Raw genomic sequence first — 20874 nt, 5'->3', positions numbered from 1 at the left:
TGATGAACCAGCTTTGAACTAGATGTGATGACCTGGCCTCTGTGATCTCTAATCACGACCCCAACCCCTATTTTCTTCTCACGTGGAAATACCGTACCGTCAAAATTAATTTTGTAAAATTCTGATGGTGGCGGTCTCCACCGATTCTCTGAGCGACGGACCTGTAGCACCTGTGTGTCCGGACTGAACAACCTGCCACGGTAATCATCCAACCAGACCTTGGAGAGGTGGGCAAGCTGGTGAAGTGCATCCACTGGCTGGTTAACCCAAACCTGGTTCCGCTGATTCCATATTGTCCAGACTGTGACAGCGAAAAGCTCAAGCTGGTTTTTGTTTTTTATTTGGTTTTTGTTTTTGTTTCTTAGTTACCAAGATTAATCATCATTATTACCCTGTCTTTTCAGCATTAGAAAAATTGATAATTTTTGTAAGGGCGGACTTTGGTTCTTTAGTTCAAAAGATGAATGATTAAGGCCTAAAGAGCTCAATACAATAAATTTGTAGAGTGGGCTAAAAAGCTAGGCTTCAATGAAGTGGACGACACCTTTAATTGGCTAAGGATGGTAAGAGAACAAGAAAAAGCAATAAATAGACAAATGTGATACACAAAAATTCTTTCTCGACAATATCCGAGAAGAGTCATTTTTGAATATATTTCTCTTAAATTTTATTGCAGTTACTTTTCTTAACACTACAGTGTTTTCTCTACAAATTTTTCTACCCCCCACCCTTTGGAGGGTCTCTTACATTATATAGCTCTCTTCAAGCGATCTTAACCCTCCATTTGTTGATTGTCCAATCCACCATTTGAGTGCTTGTTCCATCAAACACCTTCTCAAACCCCTTGTGAGTTGTGGCAGCCAAGGCAGCACTGTTCAGGAGTCTTCTCCACATAAATGCAACCAAGAGGTTTGGTGGGATGCATTGAATGTGGGGGCAGCTACCATCCCTCCAGTCATGTCAGGGCTAACTCCCTCTCCGAAGCTTTTTCTCAACAGCAAGACCTCCTCTAGCAATGTGCCACTGACGTGGTCTCACTGTTTGAGTGTATGGGCTCCTTGGCACGATAATGGGCTCCTCGGTCATGGATACAACACATGGCACAGGTATCTTATCTGAATTCTTGTGCCCCGCAATTTTATATATTATCTTTGATTTAGTTTTTTTTTTTTTTAAATTCCAAAATTTCAAAATAATTTCATTGAATATATTGTCTTCGAAATGATATTGTTATTATTATTGGCTTGTACTCAAATAAAACACATGAACAAAATAGTATTACCTTTTCAAATAAGTAAATGGATTCCATTAGTTTGTTATGGCTTAATTACTTGAAGGAGCCTCCGCAGTAATTAACTCCTATACATGGAATCCTCTATGGATAGTGTGGGGCCCGTGGGCCTGACAGCCACAACCCATCGCGTAGTAGGCCCAAGGCCAGCGCCGAGGAAGACTGACCAGCCAAGGCTAAGTTAGGGAAAGCCTCTTTTTTTGACCCACGCCGAGGACCTCTCCGTCCTCGGCATACTAAGGATAATTTTTGAGAGGGGACAAGTCCAGAGCAAGCTGTCACGTTCACACTTAATGCATTCACCTAACCCCTCTGGCCGCATTAATGGGGATATAACCCCTTAGCAGGGCAACGTTGATCAGAGTGAACCACTTGAGTGTCACGTTCACACTTAATGCATTCACCTAACCCCTCTGGCCGCATTAATGGGGATATAACCCCTTAGCAGGGCAACGTTGATCAGAGTGAACCACTTGAGTACCGATAAGGCCTCTGATGGGACGGATGGCCAGAAGGGAGGCGAATGGATGATCAACAGATGGAAGAAGGAGATAGGAAGATGAAGACTATATAAGAAAAGCAAGTAAAGTAAAGAAAGGGAGGGGGGAAAGAGAGAGAAGAAAAGAGGCTCCTCGGCCACGGGCTGAGGAGCATCCCCCCAGTTGTAAGTAAACTCTAAGTATTTTCTTTTATAAAAAAGAGTTGATGCTTGATGAACGACGGCCAGTGCCTAAACCTTTAACCCACTCTCTATAAATTTATTGTTTGGGCTTGTTGGGCTGAAAACCCATCCATATTCAGGGTCAAATCCAAACTGAGTCCCTACAGATAGAATTGAAAAGTTATTATGGATAAGACTAAGTATGAGTTCACCTTTTAAAAAACATAAAATGTATTGATTTTTCATAATATATTTTTTTTAATTTCTCAAAAAAAAAAAAAAAAAACTCAAAGTGGATTTTTTTTTTAAGACTATTCCTTTATTGAATTAACAAAAACTTTTGTCATACATTACAAGATTGGTAACGTTACAATGAATGTCTTTTAACCAAATTTGAAGATTGGAGAAAGATCTTGCTAGTTTATCTAATTTATCAGCCAGACAGCCACTACATTGCCCTTGCATTTTACATGGGTCACCTCATATTGATTACTTTCACTCATATTCAATTGCTGCCATTCTCCTTTTTCTTTGTAGGGTTTTATTTGCCAAGTGATCATAAATGTACATTTTGAAGTTTTCCCTGCAATCATGCAAATGCAGCCAACTAAGGTACCCAGTCCAATGGTTTGTTCGCTATCTTTTTACCAAGATATTGGCATAAAATAGGCTATGATGTGTTGCAAAGTTGTATTAGCCATTTTAAATTCGGGTAATATTATTTTGGCCATAAATTAGTTTCTTAACTACCAAGATTAAACCTCATTGTTATCCTTATCTTCCTAGCATTTGAAAATTGACAATTTTATATATTCTTCTTGTTTTGTTTAGAGGGGGATTTTTTATTTATTTATTTTATTTTTATATTCACCTTTTGGCCATTTGATTTCTTCTATTAAGTTTTGTTTAGTTTCTTGCAACTGTATTTCCTTCCCACGTACCCGCAGGTTGGGTAACTCAGTTGCTCATTTTTTAGTAAAATATGTGAGAATTATTGATGATTTTTCTGTGTGGACAGAGGATGTTTCACCACAAATCACTGATGTACTTTCAACCAATTTTGGATGATTTCAATTTTATAATGGAAAAAAATATATAGTATTTCCTTTTCAAATAAAACAAAACAACTAAATTGGTTTATTGTGGTTGAACTACTTGAACGAAGGTATGTTTACTTTTAATGTTTTACCCTTGTGCATGGATTCCTCCATGGTTAGAATTTAAAAATTATAGTGGTTACCGGTTATGTTAGGAGTTCACTTGACCCCCTTTACCCTTTTAATTTAAAAAAGAAAAGAAAAAAGAAACAACAAATGTTGTGATTTTTCATAATATACTTTGAACAAAAAATGAAAAGAAAAGAACATCACAAAATGGAATACTTGATGAATGGTATGTCCACCAACCAAGTTCAAAAGTCATAGGGCTGCAAGAGTGTCACCAATTTTGGAGCTTGGTTAAGCCACAAATAAATGACCAAAATATGCAATTCCAGGAAGAATTATCCATAGCTACCAATACCATTGACTATAGAGTGATTGCATGCTATTTTTGACCCCCAAAATTTTTATTTTATTTTTATATTAAAACTTGGTCCCTCCAAATATGATTCCTAGCCCTGCGTTTAGAGTTGTAAACGAGCTAAACTTTATCGAGTAGTGCATGTTCAAGCTTGGTTCGTCAGGAAAAATAAAAAGCTCGAGCTTGGTTTGTGCTTGTGATAAGCCTAAAAATAGTGTTTGAGCTTGAGCTCATGGAAAAGTCAAAAAGTTTGAGTTTGGCTTGGCTTGACTTGATTAATTAGTCAAGCCAAAATCAAGCTTAATATCAAGCCCAAACTCGAGCTCAGTTCAAGTTTTTGAACTTGAGGTTTAAAAAAAATTATATTATTAAATGCTTAAATCTCTAAAATTAAGAAAAAAGAAAAAGAAAATAGTATACTCATTTTATCATGCATCTAGATCTAGTCTTACTTATGATTAGCTATTATTCAAATTAATAATTTACATAATTAAATTCATTAATTCATCATTCCTTATCTACAGTTTCAGCAATTGTTCAATATACAATTTTTACATTCACGTTAGATAGTGAAGGACTAGAAAAATATCTGTTTGTAACTATTATGAATGAGAAAGTACTAACATGTTTTATAGCTTTACTTTAGATGATTGATAGGGAAGGATCATATGTGACCTACTTAATTAATTATTTATGATGAGTTCAGAAAAATCATTAGGTCGTCTATTAATATGGACGACCTTGCATCATTACTAGGCCATCAAAGATAACCGCTCAACACCTTCAATAACGACTATCAAAGGTCTTAAACTCTTATCAAGACAAAGAACGTTACAATCAAGGTAATAATCACCCTAATTTATGTACAACAACTACCTAAGTCACCTATAAAAGGGACAATCTATCTCACTAGCAAAGGTACGTCAAAAACTATTACAAAACACTATCTAAATATGAAAAATATGGGTTGATACTAACTTAAGCATCAGAGGCTCCCTCACCGAGCGCAACCCGGTGGTCTATTCGATCTATCTCTTCTTTATCTTGCAAGTCATACGAGATTGTCTAATACTTTGGATTGGGCGAGTGACCCAAACTGACGATTTTGGCATCATCAGTTTGGCGCCATCTGTGGGAAGGCGATTAGTCATCTAGCTCTTCCTGTAACAAAGGGTTCACTCGGTTCAATCTAGAGTACCTCATGGGATGAGACTCAATGATCATCTCTTTACTCTACCCATATCCAGTCATCTAAAATTGGGTTGAGATAGGAAAGAAAAAGAGATATTACCAAGGCACCATCGTCTTTAAAACACGAATTGTCAGCCGAATGAATAGACGATGATGAAAGAGCCTAGATCCAAGGTCTCAAATCTGTTGGCCTCTTGCTTGAGGGTTTGGTGGAAAGACACCTTCAATGATGCTGTTACCAATGAAAGTGTGACTTCCAGCCCCAAGACATGATTGGGTTGGTTGACGGTGACGTAAGAACTTCACAACCTGTGACCTTTTAAGCATGACACAGTACACACGACAACCACAAAAACTGAGCGACTTTGGTAGACCTCGCAGGAATGGCCCAGCTCCTAGGCCTTAAGGTAAGATGTGTCGTTTCTCATCTTGTTATATGATCTTACATCATCTTGTTAAAGATCTAGAATACTAGAAGTCTAAAAATGAAATGATAACCTCGTCTAAAACTTTAGAAATATAACAAAGGATTTTATTCTATTATATATCCTTTTGTTAAAAAAAAAAAAAAAAAAAAGTAATTGTATGTGGTCATATAATTTTAGCCACCCAAGTCAATTATGATGAAATTACTATAGGAGAACTTTCCTTTCTTAGTTTCACCGGCTCCCCATTGTTTTTAGTTTGCATGAAAGGCGGAACCAAACTTCTAGAACATAATTACCTTACCAAAATTGTGATCTTAAATATAGGCATTGAAAAAAGAAAGAAAGAAAGGTAATGAATACCTTGACTGTTATAAACTGCATCAGTCAAACTGGTCTCTTTGAGGTCCTTGCCATTAAAGCCAAATATAATTATATATTGTTAAGGATACAGCTGTAGTCATCAAGGATATCAGCTAAGTCATTCGCAGCTAGTGTTACTGATGTATCACAGCTGTAGTGTTCAAAATACAAATCTTGGATTGTGTTGAGATAGAATTAGGATAAGATGGAATTGTCTTTAATTTTGTATCTACGTGATAAGGGAGAAACATATGTAATTTGTATAGAAGAGTCAAGGCCGAAATGCATGGAGAAGCATATCTGATTGTGTATAGATGTGGTAAGGCCGAATTGTATTTTAAATTTTGAATATGTTACAAACTATGCTATATATGAAAATGCCTTGAACCGTGAATGGTAAGGCTAGGAAACAATTTCAATTAGTTTTTTTACATATATTATGGCGTAATTGATATCCTAATAATGGCTCCTGCTATAACTAAAACAAAAATAGAATGTTTGTGTCCCTTTATGGTATTAGATTAATGGTACACTAAAGAAAAAAAAATAAATGGTACCTTGATAATATGTTAGTTGATATTCATGGGTAATAAAGCCACAAAATAAGGCCATTCCCCAAACTTATATGTGTATTTATTGGTGGCGAAAGTATAGTAGAAAATGCATAACATGGTTAGAATGCTCTACAGTCGGTTATGCATGAGTTATTAGTCCGTTAGTTGGTTAATGAAACCGTTTTTCAAGGAACAATTCCGAAAAGATTTAAAAAGAAACCTTTAGGAATAAAATGCATGAATGACATATTTAGCCTTGCACATAGAATAATTTTCAAAGTGAATTATAAAATTTAGTCCTTACAAAATTACTGCAATAGTTAAGCATAAATCATTTTCAAAATATTATGAAATTTTGTATCTTAAAATGTTCCACAATAGAATGAACAAAATTTACTATTCAAATTTTTCCATGTATAAATATATGTTGCTTTGACTTTGAGAATGGAGAATTTAAATGGTTCCATCTATACCTAATCATGCTTCGAGCATTCAAAGGGAAAAATGTGGGACTCTCACGGTGTCACAATCCACATGTATGATTCAATAAAAGCGGCTATACAGGTACAATGTTTTTTATTTTATGCTTGCACTAATGACATCACTAGAGTAAGTACTTACTCACATATATTATATACGAGTAGAGCTTCCTATCTCTAAATACTAAATAGTATCAAATTATTTCCATGTGATTCTATTAAACAGAATGACATGTACTCTATATTAAGCTCATCATTTGAGAACAATCGAAATTACTAATTTGTTAGTATTTTTTGGAGCAAAATGAGCCTAGCAAAGCTTGACAAAATGGATTAACCAAAGGCTCGACATAACAAAAATCATCTGGCAGAAAAAGGTCATGGCGTAGGCACAACTGTTGAGAATGTCGTAGAGGTTTTCTTACCAGCAAATGTACCTTTCATGTTTGAATGGAGGCAAACTCTCTTGATATATCTACATCTCCAAATAGCTGGAACAAAATACAGCAACGATGGTGCCCAGTTCTTGGGCCTTAAGGTCAGATTTAAAATTTTCTTTTCCTTTTAGCTCTCTAAGTATTTGCAACAACGTTTGAAGTCAAGTTTTAGGTATAACGACAAATATCATTATTGCCAAGCTATAAATTTAAAATAAGATCATAACTGTTTACTATGATAAATATGATGACTGTTTATCATAATGGCAAATGTCATTAAACACACCGAATTCCAACACTCTTTAAAAAGTTTAAACACTTTGCCAAGTGTTATTTAGTTGCAAGAGAATAGGGTAATAGCTATGAAAACGATTGTTGGAAAGACAAATTGCTAAATTACAAGATTAGTACAAACATGTACAATTGACACAAAAGGCTAGATACTTTCTTGCTAAAGTTAAAAGGCTTGACTAGTAATATCTGCTCTAGCTAGTGTGACTTATTTTAGACTTTTGATCTCTAGCCGATCAAATGATCTTAAGTCCATCCATTTCTTTTATTATTCTACTATCACCAAAACCAAGAAAAAAGTGGAAATGGCTAAATTGCCTATAGAGCATGTGCTTCATACATAAAATAAGACAATTCTATTCAATTGCATGGCATTAAGTGTGGATTTAATTCTCACTAAGTTTCTATACTCTTACATGAAATGATATTGTTTGGACGTAAGCTATATCAATTCACCCAAAATTTTGTATAATATGTAAACTTATAAGAGGTTTGCTAGATTACTAGCTTCAGATATGCAAAAAATAGATGTTCCAATTTTCTAAGGGGATGTCATAATTTGACGAAGAGAAACCCTTAAAAAGAAAATAGAGATATAACTAAAAGTTGTGAAAATTCCATCTACATCACAAATGCCGAGTTTAACTCCTGTAAATTATGGGTTGTCCAAATCCAACAAAGAAGAGCTCTATAAGTAAGAGTTCAATGACGAAGAGTTCGTTAAGAAGACTACAACAATAAAAAGACCGAGGTATGTTCAAAATAGTATTGAAATTTAAGGTCTTCTATTGAGGTAACTCATTTCTGTCTTTCTTTTTTATCCATGAGATCATTTTATTGAAACTAAATAAATATCTAGCTTGCATGATTATTACAAATGTTTATGTAGAACATGTTGAAAATATTGCTATAAAATTGTTACAATTATCACAATCAATATGACTATATTTTTAGTAGCATATGTTTCATTGTCATGAATCTGAGAAGTTCAATTAAGTTTCCTACACTTAAAATGCTAGATGATCGTGTTCACAATCTGCTTATGAATTTAAGTCTCAATAAATTTCCGCTATCTCCATCAACTCATCAAAATCTTCTTAAATTGCTTTAAAAATCATATACGGTGCAAGCACCTAACAAATACCAATTTAAAGAAGCATATAGTGAAATAGTTTCAATTCTTATACTTTTATATGATTCATATAGAATGCACTTTGTCTTGTATAGCATGCAATTGCACATTTGTACATTGTCATGCAGCTAGCACTATTGAAGTGACTTAAGTGTACAATTAAAGAAGAAGGAAGATGAAATTGCTATTACAAATGGTAATTACCATAGTCATCAAAGCATACCAAAAAAAAAAAGAGAGGTTCCAATAGTGGAAGACCATTCCCCTAGTCGTCAACAAACGAGAATTGTACTTTTCAGGTTTAAGCGGGGGCAAAAACGTGGCCTAGTTTTTACGCCTACAAAAAATTGAAGCAAAAGAGATCTAGGCCTTAGACATGAAGTATCATGTTGAGCTAAAAAAAAAAAAAAAATCTTGAAAAGGGAAGAGCTCGTCATCTTAAAAAGGGAAGAGCTTGTCAAGAAGATCCCAGCAATAAAAAGATCAAGGTATGTGACAAAATAATATCGTCATTTAAGGTAACACATTTATTTCTGTCTCTTTTATGTTCGTCTATAAAAACTTACACCTAGTAAGGTTTCATGCAAAAATGTACGCATTACTAGACAGATCACAAAAGAGGTAAAACTCTAGGATTACAAGGAAATAAGAGAAAGGTCCACCTAGGCTATTGGCAACTCATTATTTATGAATTGTTCTAAAATTTTTGTTTAACAAAGTCTTGGCAAGTGCATGTGCTACTTAATGCAGATATCAACATGACCTCAAGAAGGTCTAAAACGACATAGCGTCAAGGAATCTTTCTAGCAACAAGTGACAAGATTCCTTAAATGGATGTAAGTCACCAAAAAAATGGCTAAGTGATAAGATTCTGCCAAGACGGATGTAAATCACTGACGAAGCCTAAGTGACAAGATTCCTTAAATGGATGTAAGTCACCAAAAAAAAAATGGCTAAGTGATAAGATTCCGCCAAGGCGAATGTAAATCATTGACGAAGCCTAAGTGACAAGATTCCTTAAATGGATGTAAGTCACCAAAAAATGGCTAAGTGATGAGATTCCGGCAAGACGGATATAAATCACTGATGAAGCCTAAGTGACAAGATTCCTTAAATGGATGTAAGTCACCAGAAAATAGCTAAGTGATAAGATTCCGCCAAGACGGATGTAAATCACTGATGAAACCTAAGTGACAAGATTAAGTGATAAGATTCCGCCAAGATGGATGTAAATCATTGACGAAGCTTAAGTGACAAGATTCCTTAAATGGATGTAAGTCACCGCAAAAAAAAAAAAAGGACAAGATTCCGCTAGACCGATGTAAATTACTGACGAAGTCTAAATGACGAAGCTTCGTAACTGGATCTAAGTCACCTAAAAGTGGCTAAGTGACTAAATACCCTTAGACGAGTGTAAGCAGACAAGGATTCTCACATAAATGCAAGTCACACGCAAATCAGGAATATCAAACGTGACAACAAAAAAATGAATGAAAGAAGAAGCATCGAAGTGATAAAAAATAGTCGTCCAAAGAAATCACCTAGCTCTTTAGCAATGATAAAAAAAGGTTGTCCAAAGAAATTACCTTACTCTTTAGCAGTGATAAAAATGTTCGTCCAAAGAAATCAGCTCACTTTCAAGCTATGATCCCTCAAATGTCCAAAAAGACCTTCAAAAGGCAGATGTTAGGACATATATGTTTTAACTTGATTAAGAACATATGTCACTTATTTATGTAAATTGGCTAATCCTTTGACAAAACGCACTCTACTTGTAATTGGGTAGTTCTAGGTGTTTTTAATACTTCAAGAAACAATGTTTCAAGGTCAAGTGTTGAAGTCATCAGGTCTGTCAAAGAAAAAGCAAGCTGAAGTGCAAAGTTTTTAAAGCTCGACACCTGCTCGATAGCTACCTCGACACCTGGCTATTTGTCGAGATCTTCAGCTGATTCTTATCGCAATCTCGATAGCTTCTCGATAGCTGGTCGATCGATCGAGAAAGTTTCTGTCCCCTCGACACCTTTTCGACACCTTCTCGATAGCTGTATCTGTTGAGATTCATTAAACCTCGACACCTCCTCAACACCTCTCGATCGATCGAGGTTACGGGAAATCAGAATTTTCAGCTTTTTGATTTTTGGGCCAGACTTATGTATTTGAGTAGGGTTTCTTTTCTCACAACCCTAGACTTATATAAGGCTTATTTTAAAGGCCGTCACATAAGAGAATACAAGGAGAACATATGCAAAAGGTAATTAATGCCTTATTCTCTCTGAAAGAAGCTACTGCGTCTTTGCGCCTTAGGGTTTTATACCCAAGTGCTTCTTGATCTTCATTGTTGATGAAGTGAAGAACTTTGCAGCCAACATTCTTCTTCCTTAAGTTGGTGAGTGAGTCACGTACTAGGATTCGTGCAAAGGAGTTAGTCACGTACTAGGATCCATGCAACAAAAAGGGTGGCGTTCATATATTGAAGAGTTCAGAGGTTCTGAAGCGGTAGAAGGTTTCTGCTGTGAGTTCATCTACGGGGATTGTAGAGTCTAGGGACAAAAGTTTTGTACTAGATCTGAAACTTCTCTTTACTATAGTGAATTGCTTTTGGGGAAGGTTTCCCCCCAAGTTTTTTACTGTGAACCTGGTTGGTTTCATTGGTTTTCCTAGGTCATCATATCTTGTCTTATTTACTTTTCCGCTGCATTCATTATTGACATGATATTGATGTTTATTTGTTTTAATAAGGTTTGTTCATAATAAATCTAATTAACAACTTGGGTTTAAAACTTGTTAATTCTATCAACCGGGGTCTATATTTCCCAACAGCAGATACTAAGAGGTCATCATAGAAATACTAACATTCTTGAAGAAAAAAGTAGTTGATGATAAAGAAGCCTGAATCTGAACAAGTCAAGAACATTCTCTAAGCCTGATTAACATAAAGCAAAATAAGACTTGGGAATGGGGGGCAACTGATGAGTCCAGAAAAATCATTAGGTCGTCTATTAATATGGACGACCTTGCATCATTACTAGGCCATCAAAGATAACCGCTCAACACCTTCAATAACGACTATCAAAGGTCTTAAACTCTTATCAAGACAAAGAACGTTACAATCAAGGTAATAATCACCCTAATTTATGTACAACAACTACCTAAGTCACCTATAAAAGGGACAATCTATCTCACTAGCAAAGGTACGTCAAAAACTATTACAAAACACTATCTAAATATGAAAAATATGGGTTGATACTAACTTAAGCATCAGAGGCTCCCTTTAAACTCTTATCAAGACAAAGAACGTTACAATCAAGGTAATAATCACCCTAATTTATGTACAACAACTACCTAAGTCACCTATAAAAGGGACAATCTATCTCACTAGCAAAGGTACGTCAAAAACTATTACAAAACACTATCTAAATATGAAAAATATGGGTTGATACTAACTTAAGCATCAGAGGCTCCCCCACCGGGCGCAACCCGGTGGTCTATTCGATCTATCTCTTCTTTATCTTGCAGGTCATACGAGATTGTCTAATACTTTGGATTGTGCGAGTGACCCAAACTGACGATTTTGGCATCATCAGTTTATTTATTTTTAAATGTAACCATAGTCTAAAGTGGTTATTGATCAATTTAAAAGGAAGGAAACAAATTAAGGTAATATAGGTAGTGATCTCATGTTGGTTATGTCATTATTAAGATATGTGTAATGAGTATATTTAGCTAACATATATAAACATATAAACGAATCTATATTTGAATTGTTATGTATCAAGCGTAATGGCTTACGAGCTTATTCGTGAACAATTTTTTTTTGTTTGGGCTCGACTTGTTTATTAAACAAGCCTAAAACTAAGGCTCAAGTTTGGCTTATTTATAAACAAACAAATATAAAAAAGTTTTTTATCTAGCCAAGCCCGAGTTGTTCATAATCGACTTGGTTCATTTACAGCCCTACTTGCCTTTGATGGAGACATTTTCTCCATACTGTGGCAAAACTTTTTCCTGATGATATAATAAAAAATTATCAACTTTCTTTTTGGAGGGGGACTTTAATCGGTTTTTAGTATATGTGAGAATTAACCTTTAGATCTTTTATTCAACCATCAGAGACTTTATCAATTGAGTTAACTGGAATATACTAAAAAATTATCTTTAATAACATTAATTATTATTGTTATTTATTATTTTAAAAAAAAACGACATTGTTTTTATATCACCGCGGCAGTTGAAATCCTGAAAATGCAAACACGCTACGCATACATAATAGGGTGGCAAAATTAACTCAAACCCATTTGCCCACCCAAACCCACCAACTTAAAATAGACCCAAACCCACCCAATTATTAGTTGGGTTAAATGGGTATTAACCCAATTAAACCCAATTAACACTAATGTTTATTGGGTTTTAATTGGGTACCCAATTACCCAACCCCAAAACTACTAAAATTACCAAAATAACACCTAAACCCAAAAAATGACCAAAATACCCTTGAAACTCAAAAAATGACCAAAATACCCCTAAAACCCAAAAAATGACCAAAATACTCCTGAAACCTTAAAATGAACAAAATACCCCCGAAACCCAAAAAAGACCAAACCCCGAAACCCAAAAATGACCAAAATACCCCTAAAACCTAAAAAATGACCAAAATACGCCCGAAACCTAAAAATAACCAAAATACCCCAGAAACCTAAAAATTACCAAAATACCTCCGAAACCTAAAAAATGGCCAAATAACCCCAAAGCCTAAAAAATAACCAAAACAATCCTAAAACCTAAAAAATGACCAAAATACCCTCGAAACCTTAAAAATGATTAAAATACTCTCGAAACCTAAAAAATAGCCAAAATAACCCCGAAGCATAAAAATTGATCAAAATAACCTGGAAACCTTAAAATGACCAAAATAACCCTAGAACCTAAAAATGACCAAAATAACCCCAAAGTCTAAAAATTGACAAAAATAACCCCGAAACCTAAAAATGACCAAAATACCCCCTAAACCTAAAAAGTGACCAAAATACCCCTTAAACCTAAAAAATGACCAAAATACCCTCAAACCTCTAAAGTGACGAAAATACCCATAAACCTTTGAAATGACCCAAATAAACCCAAAACCGCTAAAATGACCACAAACAACGTGAAACCTCTAAAATTTCCAAAATACCCTGAAACGTCTAAAATGACCAAAATACCTTTAAACTTATAAAACGACCAAAATACCTCTCAAAATATCTAAAATGACCAACATACAACTAATCCTATAAGATGAACAAAATACACTCGAAGCCTCTAAAATTACCAAAATAGGGGTTTGGGGTACCTTAGTCATTTTTTAGGTTTATGGGTATTTTGGTCATTTTTTATGTTTAGGGAGTATTTTGGTCATTTTTTAGTTTTACGAGGGATTTTGATAATTTTTTAGGTTTAGGGTGTATTTTTATCGACTTACAGATTTAAGGGGCTTTTTTGTCATTTTATAGATTTCGGGGAATTTTGGTCATTTTTTAGGTTTCGAAGATATTTTGGTCATTTTAAGGTTTAGGGGTTATTTTGGTCGTATTTAGGTTTTAGGGGTATTTTGGTCATTTTAAGGTTTAGGGGTTATTTTGGTCGTATTTAGGTTTCAGGGGTATTTTGGTCATTTTTTAGGTTTCAGGGAGCATTTCAATTAATTTTTAGGTTTCGAAGGTATATTGATTATTTTTTAGGTTTATGGGGTATTTTGGTCATTTTTAGGTTTAGGGGTTATTTTGGTCATTTTTAGGTTTCTAGGTTATTTTTGTCAATTTTTAGACTTCGTGGTTATTTTGGCCATTTTTGAAGTTTCAGGAGTATTTTGGTCATTTTTAGTTTTCAGGGTTATTTTGGTTAATTTTTAGGTTTCGAGGTTATTTTGGCCATTTTTTAGGTTTCAGAGGTATTTTAGTAATTTTTTAGGTTTTGAAGGTATTTTTTGGGTTTAGGGGGGTATTTTTGTCATTTTTAGGTTTAGGGGCTATTTTGGTCATTTTTAGGTTATTTTGGTCAATTTTTTACACTTCGTGGTTATTTTGGCCATTTTTTAGGTTTTTGGAGTATTTTGGTCATTTTTAGTTTTCAGGGTTATTTTGGTCAATTTTTAGGTTTCGAGGTTATTTTGGCCATTTTTTAGGTTTCAGAGGTATTTTAGTAATTTTTTAGGTTTTGGAGGTGATGGGATAGCAAAAATTACATCTATGGTTCGTCCAGAGGGGTCGTCCATGGTTATTAGTTAGCCAAATGGCCAGACCTCTATGGTTCGTCCAGAGGCGTCGTCCATGATTATCAGATTGCCAAACGGTGACCTCTATGGTTCGTCCAGAGGGATCTTCCTTGAGTATTGATCAATTCAATAAATCTCAGAATCAGGTCAGAAGAGTCGTCCATGTGCAAAGCCCATAGACGACCACACAACATCAATATGTATACAGACTCGTCTGTGGGCAGAGCACATGGACGACCCTGTGACACTTGGTAAAATTCTGGAAGTCTGAAGCGGTTAATCAAGCCGAGTTCTTCGCCAGCAATTTCTCCTAAGTATGTAACTTCCATCGGCAGTTACTACTTCTGTAGCCGTTAGGGAAGTTATTTCCGTAACTTTGGATTTCCACGAATCTTGGGGAAGTTATTAAACCAAATAACTGCCCCGAGGTTTCCTATATAAGGGCCGGTCTGAATCAGGCACAGGTACGCAAAACTATTCTGACATTACGATAAGACAGTGAGAATTTATTTGGTGAGGAAGATACTAACTTAGCCATCGGAGGGTCTTAGGCCGGTCCACCCCGGTCTCCTTTAACAGCGTGTTTGCTTTTCAGGCCTTCGCTACCGCTCTTGATCCATTAAAGCCGAGTTGTTCAGCCTATTGATTCTGTTCATCATCAGTTGGCGCTGTCTGTGGGGAGAAAATTATCTGAGAAAACTTTAAGTTTAATAGCCTATTCTTCTCCGACAAAAGGCTGTATGGTTCGGACTAGATCAAGGGCCACTAGCCTAGGCCACCAAGAAAGTAGGGATGTTTCCAGCCATCCCAACCGAGATCACCAATCAGCGCCTGACATGCAACCTCCTTCCATCCAACACATATAGTCCATGGCAGCCGCCATGGCAGAGTTAACTCGTCAAAATCAAGAGTTGACTAGGGAGATAGAGAGGCAGCGTCGTGAAGGACATGTAGAAGAACAAGCCCAAAGTCAAGAAGATAGAAGGGGAAATGCTGAGTTCGAGAACCAGCCAAGGAGCACCACTTCGCGAAGGGTGCCACACTTGGAAAAAGAGATGGATCAAATGAGGAAGGTTATGGACGAGATGAAGGAGAACATGAGAAGGACGAATCCCGTAGAGGATTTGGTTCACCGAACGGATTCCCCTTTTACGGCTTCCATCAATGGCCATCCCTTGCCTCCAAAGTTCAAAATGCCTTCCTTGGATTCGTATGATGGAGCGCGTGATCCTTTCGATCATATCGCTACTTTCAAAACTACAATGCATCTCTAGGGGGTTCCGGACGAGATTATGTGCAGAGCCTTCCCTACCACACTTAAGGGGCCAGCGCGTGTGTGGTTCAGCAAAATACCCCCCAGTTCTGTAAGTTCTTTCGAGGAGTTAAGTAAATTATTTGTTAATAATTTCATTGGGGGGCAGAGACATAAACGTTCCTCGTCCAGTTTGCTGACCATAGAGCAAGGAGAGAATGAAAGCCTGCGTTCCTTCATCACGCGCTTCAACAGGGAAGCCCTGACAGTAGATGAGGTGGACGACAAGCCACTATTGACAGCCTTTCACAATGGGGTTAACTTAGACTTATTCATTCACAAGTTGTATGAAAAAGAGCCCCAATCCATGGCTGAACTCGTCCATTCAGCCCAAAACTTTATGAACGCCGAAGATACAATCATAGCTAAGAAAAGGAAGAGAGCTGAGAGAATGGAAGCCAACCCCACACATCACCCTGATCAAGGGCCTCGTCCAAAGAAGGGGCGGACGGAAGATAAAAAGGATCGAGATAGAGATGCTAGGAAGGCAGGCCCATCAGCAAGGAATCAGAATTACACACCCTTGAATGCCCTACTCGATCAGGTGCTCATGCAAATCAAGGATGATCCTTCCTTGAAGTGGCCAGAGAGGATGAAAGGAGATCCTAACAAGCGCAACAAGAATAAATATTGTCGCTTTCATAGAGATTACGGGCATGATACGGACGAGTGTTATGACTTGAAGCAACAGATTGAGAATCTCATTAGACAAGGAAAGTTGAGGCATTTCGTTGGAAGGGATTATAAGGATGAAAAATTGAAAGCGAAGATGGAAGAATCATCACGACCCCCACTCGGAGAAATAAGGGTTATCATTGGTGGGATGTCAACAGGACAATCTTCCAAGGTAAAGAAGACGTATCTCAAAGCGGTGCAGAATGTCCAACTCTCTGGACGACCTCCAAGGACGAAAGAAGTAGACGAGCCAACAATTTCTTTCACAGATGAAAAAGCTGAAAGAATTCATCATCCACATGACGATGCAATTGTCATTACCCTACTCATAGCAGATTACAGAACCAGGAGGGTGTTGGTGGATAACGGAAGTTCAGCGGATATATTGTATTATCCTGCCTTCTAGCAGATGAGGCTTGGACAAGATCAGCTTCATCCAGCATGCTTGCCACTGATAGGATTTGGAGGAATGAAAGTGCAGCCCGTAGGTACCATTACCTTGCCTGTAGTGGTAGGGTCATACCCGCAGCAGATAACTAAGGAAGTAAATTTCCGTGTAGTGGATTGTTCATCCTCATACAATGCCATCATTGGAAGACCAACCTTGAACAGTTGGAAGGCGGTAACATCTACCTCCCATCTATCAGTCAAATTCCCTACGGAGTGCGGAATTGGACATGCACAAGGAGATCAGTTGGCAGCCAGAGAGTGTTATCTAGCCATGTTGGCTATGGACGAACAGATGCAGACTATGAGTATAGAAGGAAGAAAAATTGTTGCAGAATCGATTGAAGTATTGGAAGATGTTTTATTACAAGAAAATGATCCTGAGAAATTCACTAGAATTGGAACAAGTATGAAGGAGAAGGCGAAAGAAGACCTCATCCAGTTTCTAAAGAAGAATGCCGATGTTTTTGCATGGAGTCATGCTGACATGCCTGGCATTGATCCAAGTGTAATCACTCATCGACTGAATGTGTCACCTTCTTCTAAGCCTATTCGTCAAAAGAAGAGGGTGTTCGCCCTTGAACGAGAGAAGGCTATCAAGAAAAAGGTTCAAAAACTAACCACAGCACAGTTCGTCCGGGAAGTCTATTACTCGGATTGGTTGGCAAATGTAGTGATGGAGAAGAAAGCAAATGGCAAGTGGAGGATGTGCGTTGACTTCACTGACTTGAACAAGGCTTGCCCTAAGGATAGTTATCCTTTGCCCCGTATTGATCAACTGGTTGATTCTACAGCTGGCCATCAACTGTTGAGATTCATGGACGCCTTCTCAGGATATAATCAGATAAAGATGGACGAGGCAGACCAGGAAAAGACATCTTTTATTACCAGTCAAGGTTTGTTTTGTTACAAGGTGATACCCTTCGGTCTGAAGAATGCGGGGGCAACTTATCAAAGGTTGGTGAATCACATGTTTCGTCCACAGATAGGACGGAATGTAGAGGTGTACGTGGATGACATGCTTGTGAAGAGCTTAGACGAAGGAAGCCACTTGGACGATCTTCAAGAAACCTTTGAAACACTTAGGCGATACAAGATGAAGCTGAACTCGAGTAAATGTGCATTCGGAGTATCGTCAGGAAAGTTTCTAGGATTCATGGTTTCAGAGAGAGGAATTGAGGCAAATCCAGACAAAATCTAAGCCATATTGAACATGGAACCACCAAAGAACATCAAGGAAGTCCAATCCCTAACTGGACGAGTTGCAGCTCTGAACAGGTTTGTCTCAAAAGCCACTGATAAGTGTTTACCTTTTTTTAAGATTCTCAGGAAGGCATTTGAATGGACGGACGAGTGTCAAAGGGCCTTCGCACTATCTTACCACGGCTCCATTGCTAAGTCCGTCCGTGCTAGGAGAAGAATTATATCTGTACTTAGCAGTGTCCCCACATGCCGTAAGTTCAGCGTTGATCAGGGAGGAAGAAAAGGTATAAAAGCCTGTGTATTATACTAACCGGGCACTGAGAGGAGCAGAAGGGAGGTACCCATTGATAGAGAAGTTAGCCTTCGCACTAATAATAACTTCTAGGAAGTTAAGACACTACTTCCAAGGTCATGTCATCAATGTCATGACTGATCATCCATTCAAGAAGGCAATGAACAAATTTGAAGCTGCAGGACGACTAATTCAATGTGCAGTTGAGCTCAGTGAGTTTGACATTCAGTACCAGCCGAGGAATGCAATAAAAGCTCAAGCCTTGACAGATTTCATTGCAGAATTCACTCCGAGTTATGACGACTTGGATGAGAAAGAAGACAGTAAAAAATGGGTCGTCCATGTAGACGGATCATCTACACTGTATACAGGAGGTATAGGAGTCGTTTTGTAGTCACCAGAGGGAGATAAATTGAAGTATAAGGTTCGCTTGCAATACCAAACAACTAACAATGAAGTGGAGTATGAAGCCCTTCTTAAAGGGTTGGAGTTGGCAAAATCTGTGGGAGCAAGCTCAGTGCTCATCCTGGGAGACTCACAGTTGATCATAGGCCAAGTAAATGGAACATGCGAAGCCAAGGAAGATAGAATGAAAAGATATTTGAAGAAGGTGTTACGCCTTGTGAAGAAATTCAGAGAAGCTAATTTCGTTCAAATCCCGAGGGAAGAGAACATGGAAGCGGACGCTTTAGCAAAGGAAGCCTCCGCTAATGAAGCAATCGACAAGTTAGATGAAATACGATACATGCCAAGCATAGACCTCCCAGAAATGTTGCAGATAGAAGGTGAGGAGAATTGGATGATCCCGATAGTCTTATACCTGAAGGACGGAAGGCTTCCAGAAGGGAAGGACGAAGCCAGGAAGCTCAGAGTTAAATCAGCTAGATACATCCTTATGGACGAAGTGTTATACAAAAGAGGTTTTTCACAACCATACCTAAGGTGCTTAGCTCCAGACGAAGCGAATTACGTATTAAGGGAAGTTCATGAAGGAGCATGTGGTAATCACTCAGGAGCCAGATCACTCGTCCACAAGGTCATCCGTGCAAGATACTATTGGCCAAACATCCAAACTGACGCTAAGGCGTATGTTAAAGTATGTGATCAATGTCAACGTTTCAGTAACATACCTAGACAGCTGTCAGAATATCTTACCCCAATTATGGCCCCTTGGCCTTTTGCACAATGGGGTTTAGATATTTTAGGCCCATTTCCAACTGGAATCAGACAGATGAAGTTTTTGGTGGTGGGGATAGATTATTTCACTAAGTGGGTGGAAGCTGAACCCTTGGCGAAAATTACACAACAAAATGTTAAAAACTTCGTCTGGAAGAGCATTGTATGCAGATTTGGAGTACCAAGAGTACTAGTATCTGACAATGGACGACAGTTTGACAACACACCCTTCAGAGAATTTTGTGAACAGTTTGGAATCAAGAATCATTATTCTTCACCCTCCCATCCACAGGCTAACGGACAAGCAAAAGTAGCAAACCGATCCTTGTTAAAAATTATCAAGACTCGGCTGGAGGGGGCAAAGGGAATATGGCCGGATGAGTTACCAGGTGTTTTGTGGGCTTACAGAACAACAGTGAGAACTCCCACAGGAGAGACTCCTTTTAAATTGGCTTATGGGAGCGAAGCAGTCATACCTGCAGAAGTGCATATGGCCAGTCATAGGGTGATAAAGTATCAGGATGAAGAAAACAATGAACATATTCGTCTTAACCTCGACCTTATAGACGAGATAAGGATGGACGCGGAGCAAAGAGCAGCAAGGTACAAAAACCTCATAGCTAGGCAGCACGACGCCATGGTGAAACCTAGGCGCTTCAACATTGGGGATCTCGTCCTGAGGAAGGTTTCATTGGCCACCAAAAATCCGGCCCACAGAAAATTGGGACCAAATTGGGAAGGACCTTACAGGGTAATCAACTGCAAGAGACAAGGATCCTACTACTTGGAAGCCCTGGATGGAAGGAAGCTGGAACACGCTTGGAATGTTGAACACCTGAGAAGGTACTATCAATAAAGGGTGATCATGAACGAGTGTTACTTCAGGACGAGTGCCATGGACGATTTGGAACATAGTATTATTTACCAGTATTTGCTTATTACTATTGTGTTTTAAGTGTATAAATATTTTATGTTGCTTATGGACGAGGTTATGTTTGTATTTTTAATTTCCTAGAAGCACTAGCTGTCCAGCATGTGCTAATATTGTGGACGAATGATTACGTAGTATGGGTTTCCAAATATATATATATATATATATATGATGTATTTTTAAATACATGTATGATTGTATGGGAATCCCTAATTTTCTATGATTCAAGATGATCCACGGAAGGCA

The 20874-nt window shown here is 37.5% G+C and overlaps 1 protein-coding gene across 1 annotated transcript; it reads left to right on the top strand.

Annotated features, from left to right (window-relative positions):
- Window positions 1-15461: 15461 nt before the first annotated feature.
- LOC136071272 (uncharacterized) lies at window positions 15462-16985 on the top strand. Its single transcript, XM_065782330.1, has 2 exons — window positions 15462-15719; window positions 16014-16985. The coding sequence occupies exons 1-2, from the start codon at window positions 15462-15464 to the stop codon at window positions 16983-16985; spliced, it is 1230 nt and encodes a 409-aa protein (XP_065638402.1).
- The last annotated feature ends 3889 nt before the right edge of the window (window positions 16986-20874 follow it).

Source organism: Quercus suber, unplaced genomic scaffold (assembly GCF_002906115.3).
Source record: "Quercus suber isolate HL8 unplaced genomic scaffold, Cork oak 2.0 scaffold_298, whole genome shotgun sequence".
Lineage (NCBI taxonomy): Eukaryota > Viridiplantae > Streptophyta > Magnoliopsida > Fagales > Fagaceae > Quercus > Quercus suber.
The sequence above is the reverse complement of the archived record's forward strand: the minus strand, read 5'-3'. Positions and strand labels throughout refer to the sequence as shown.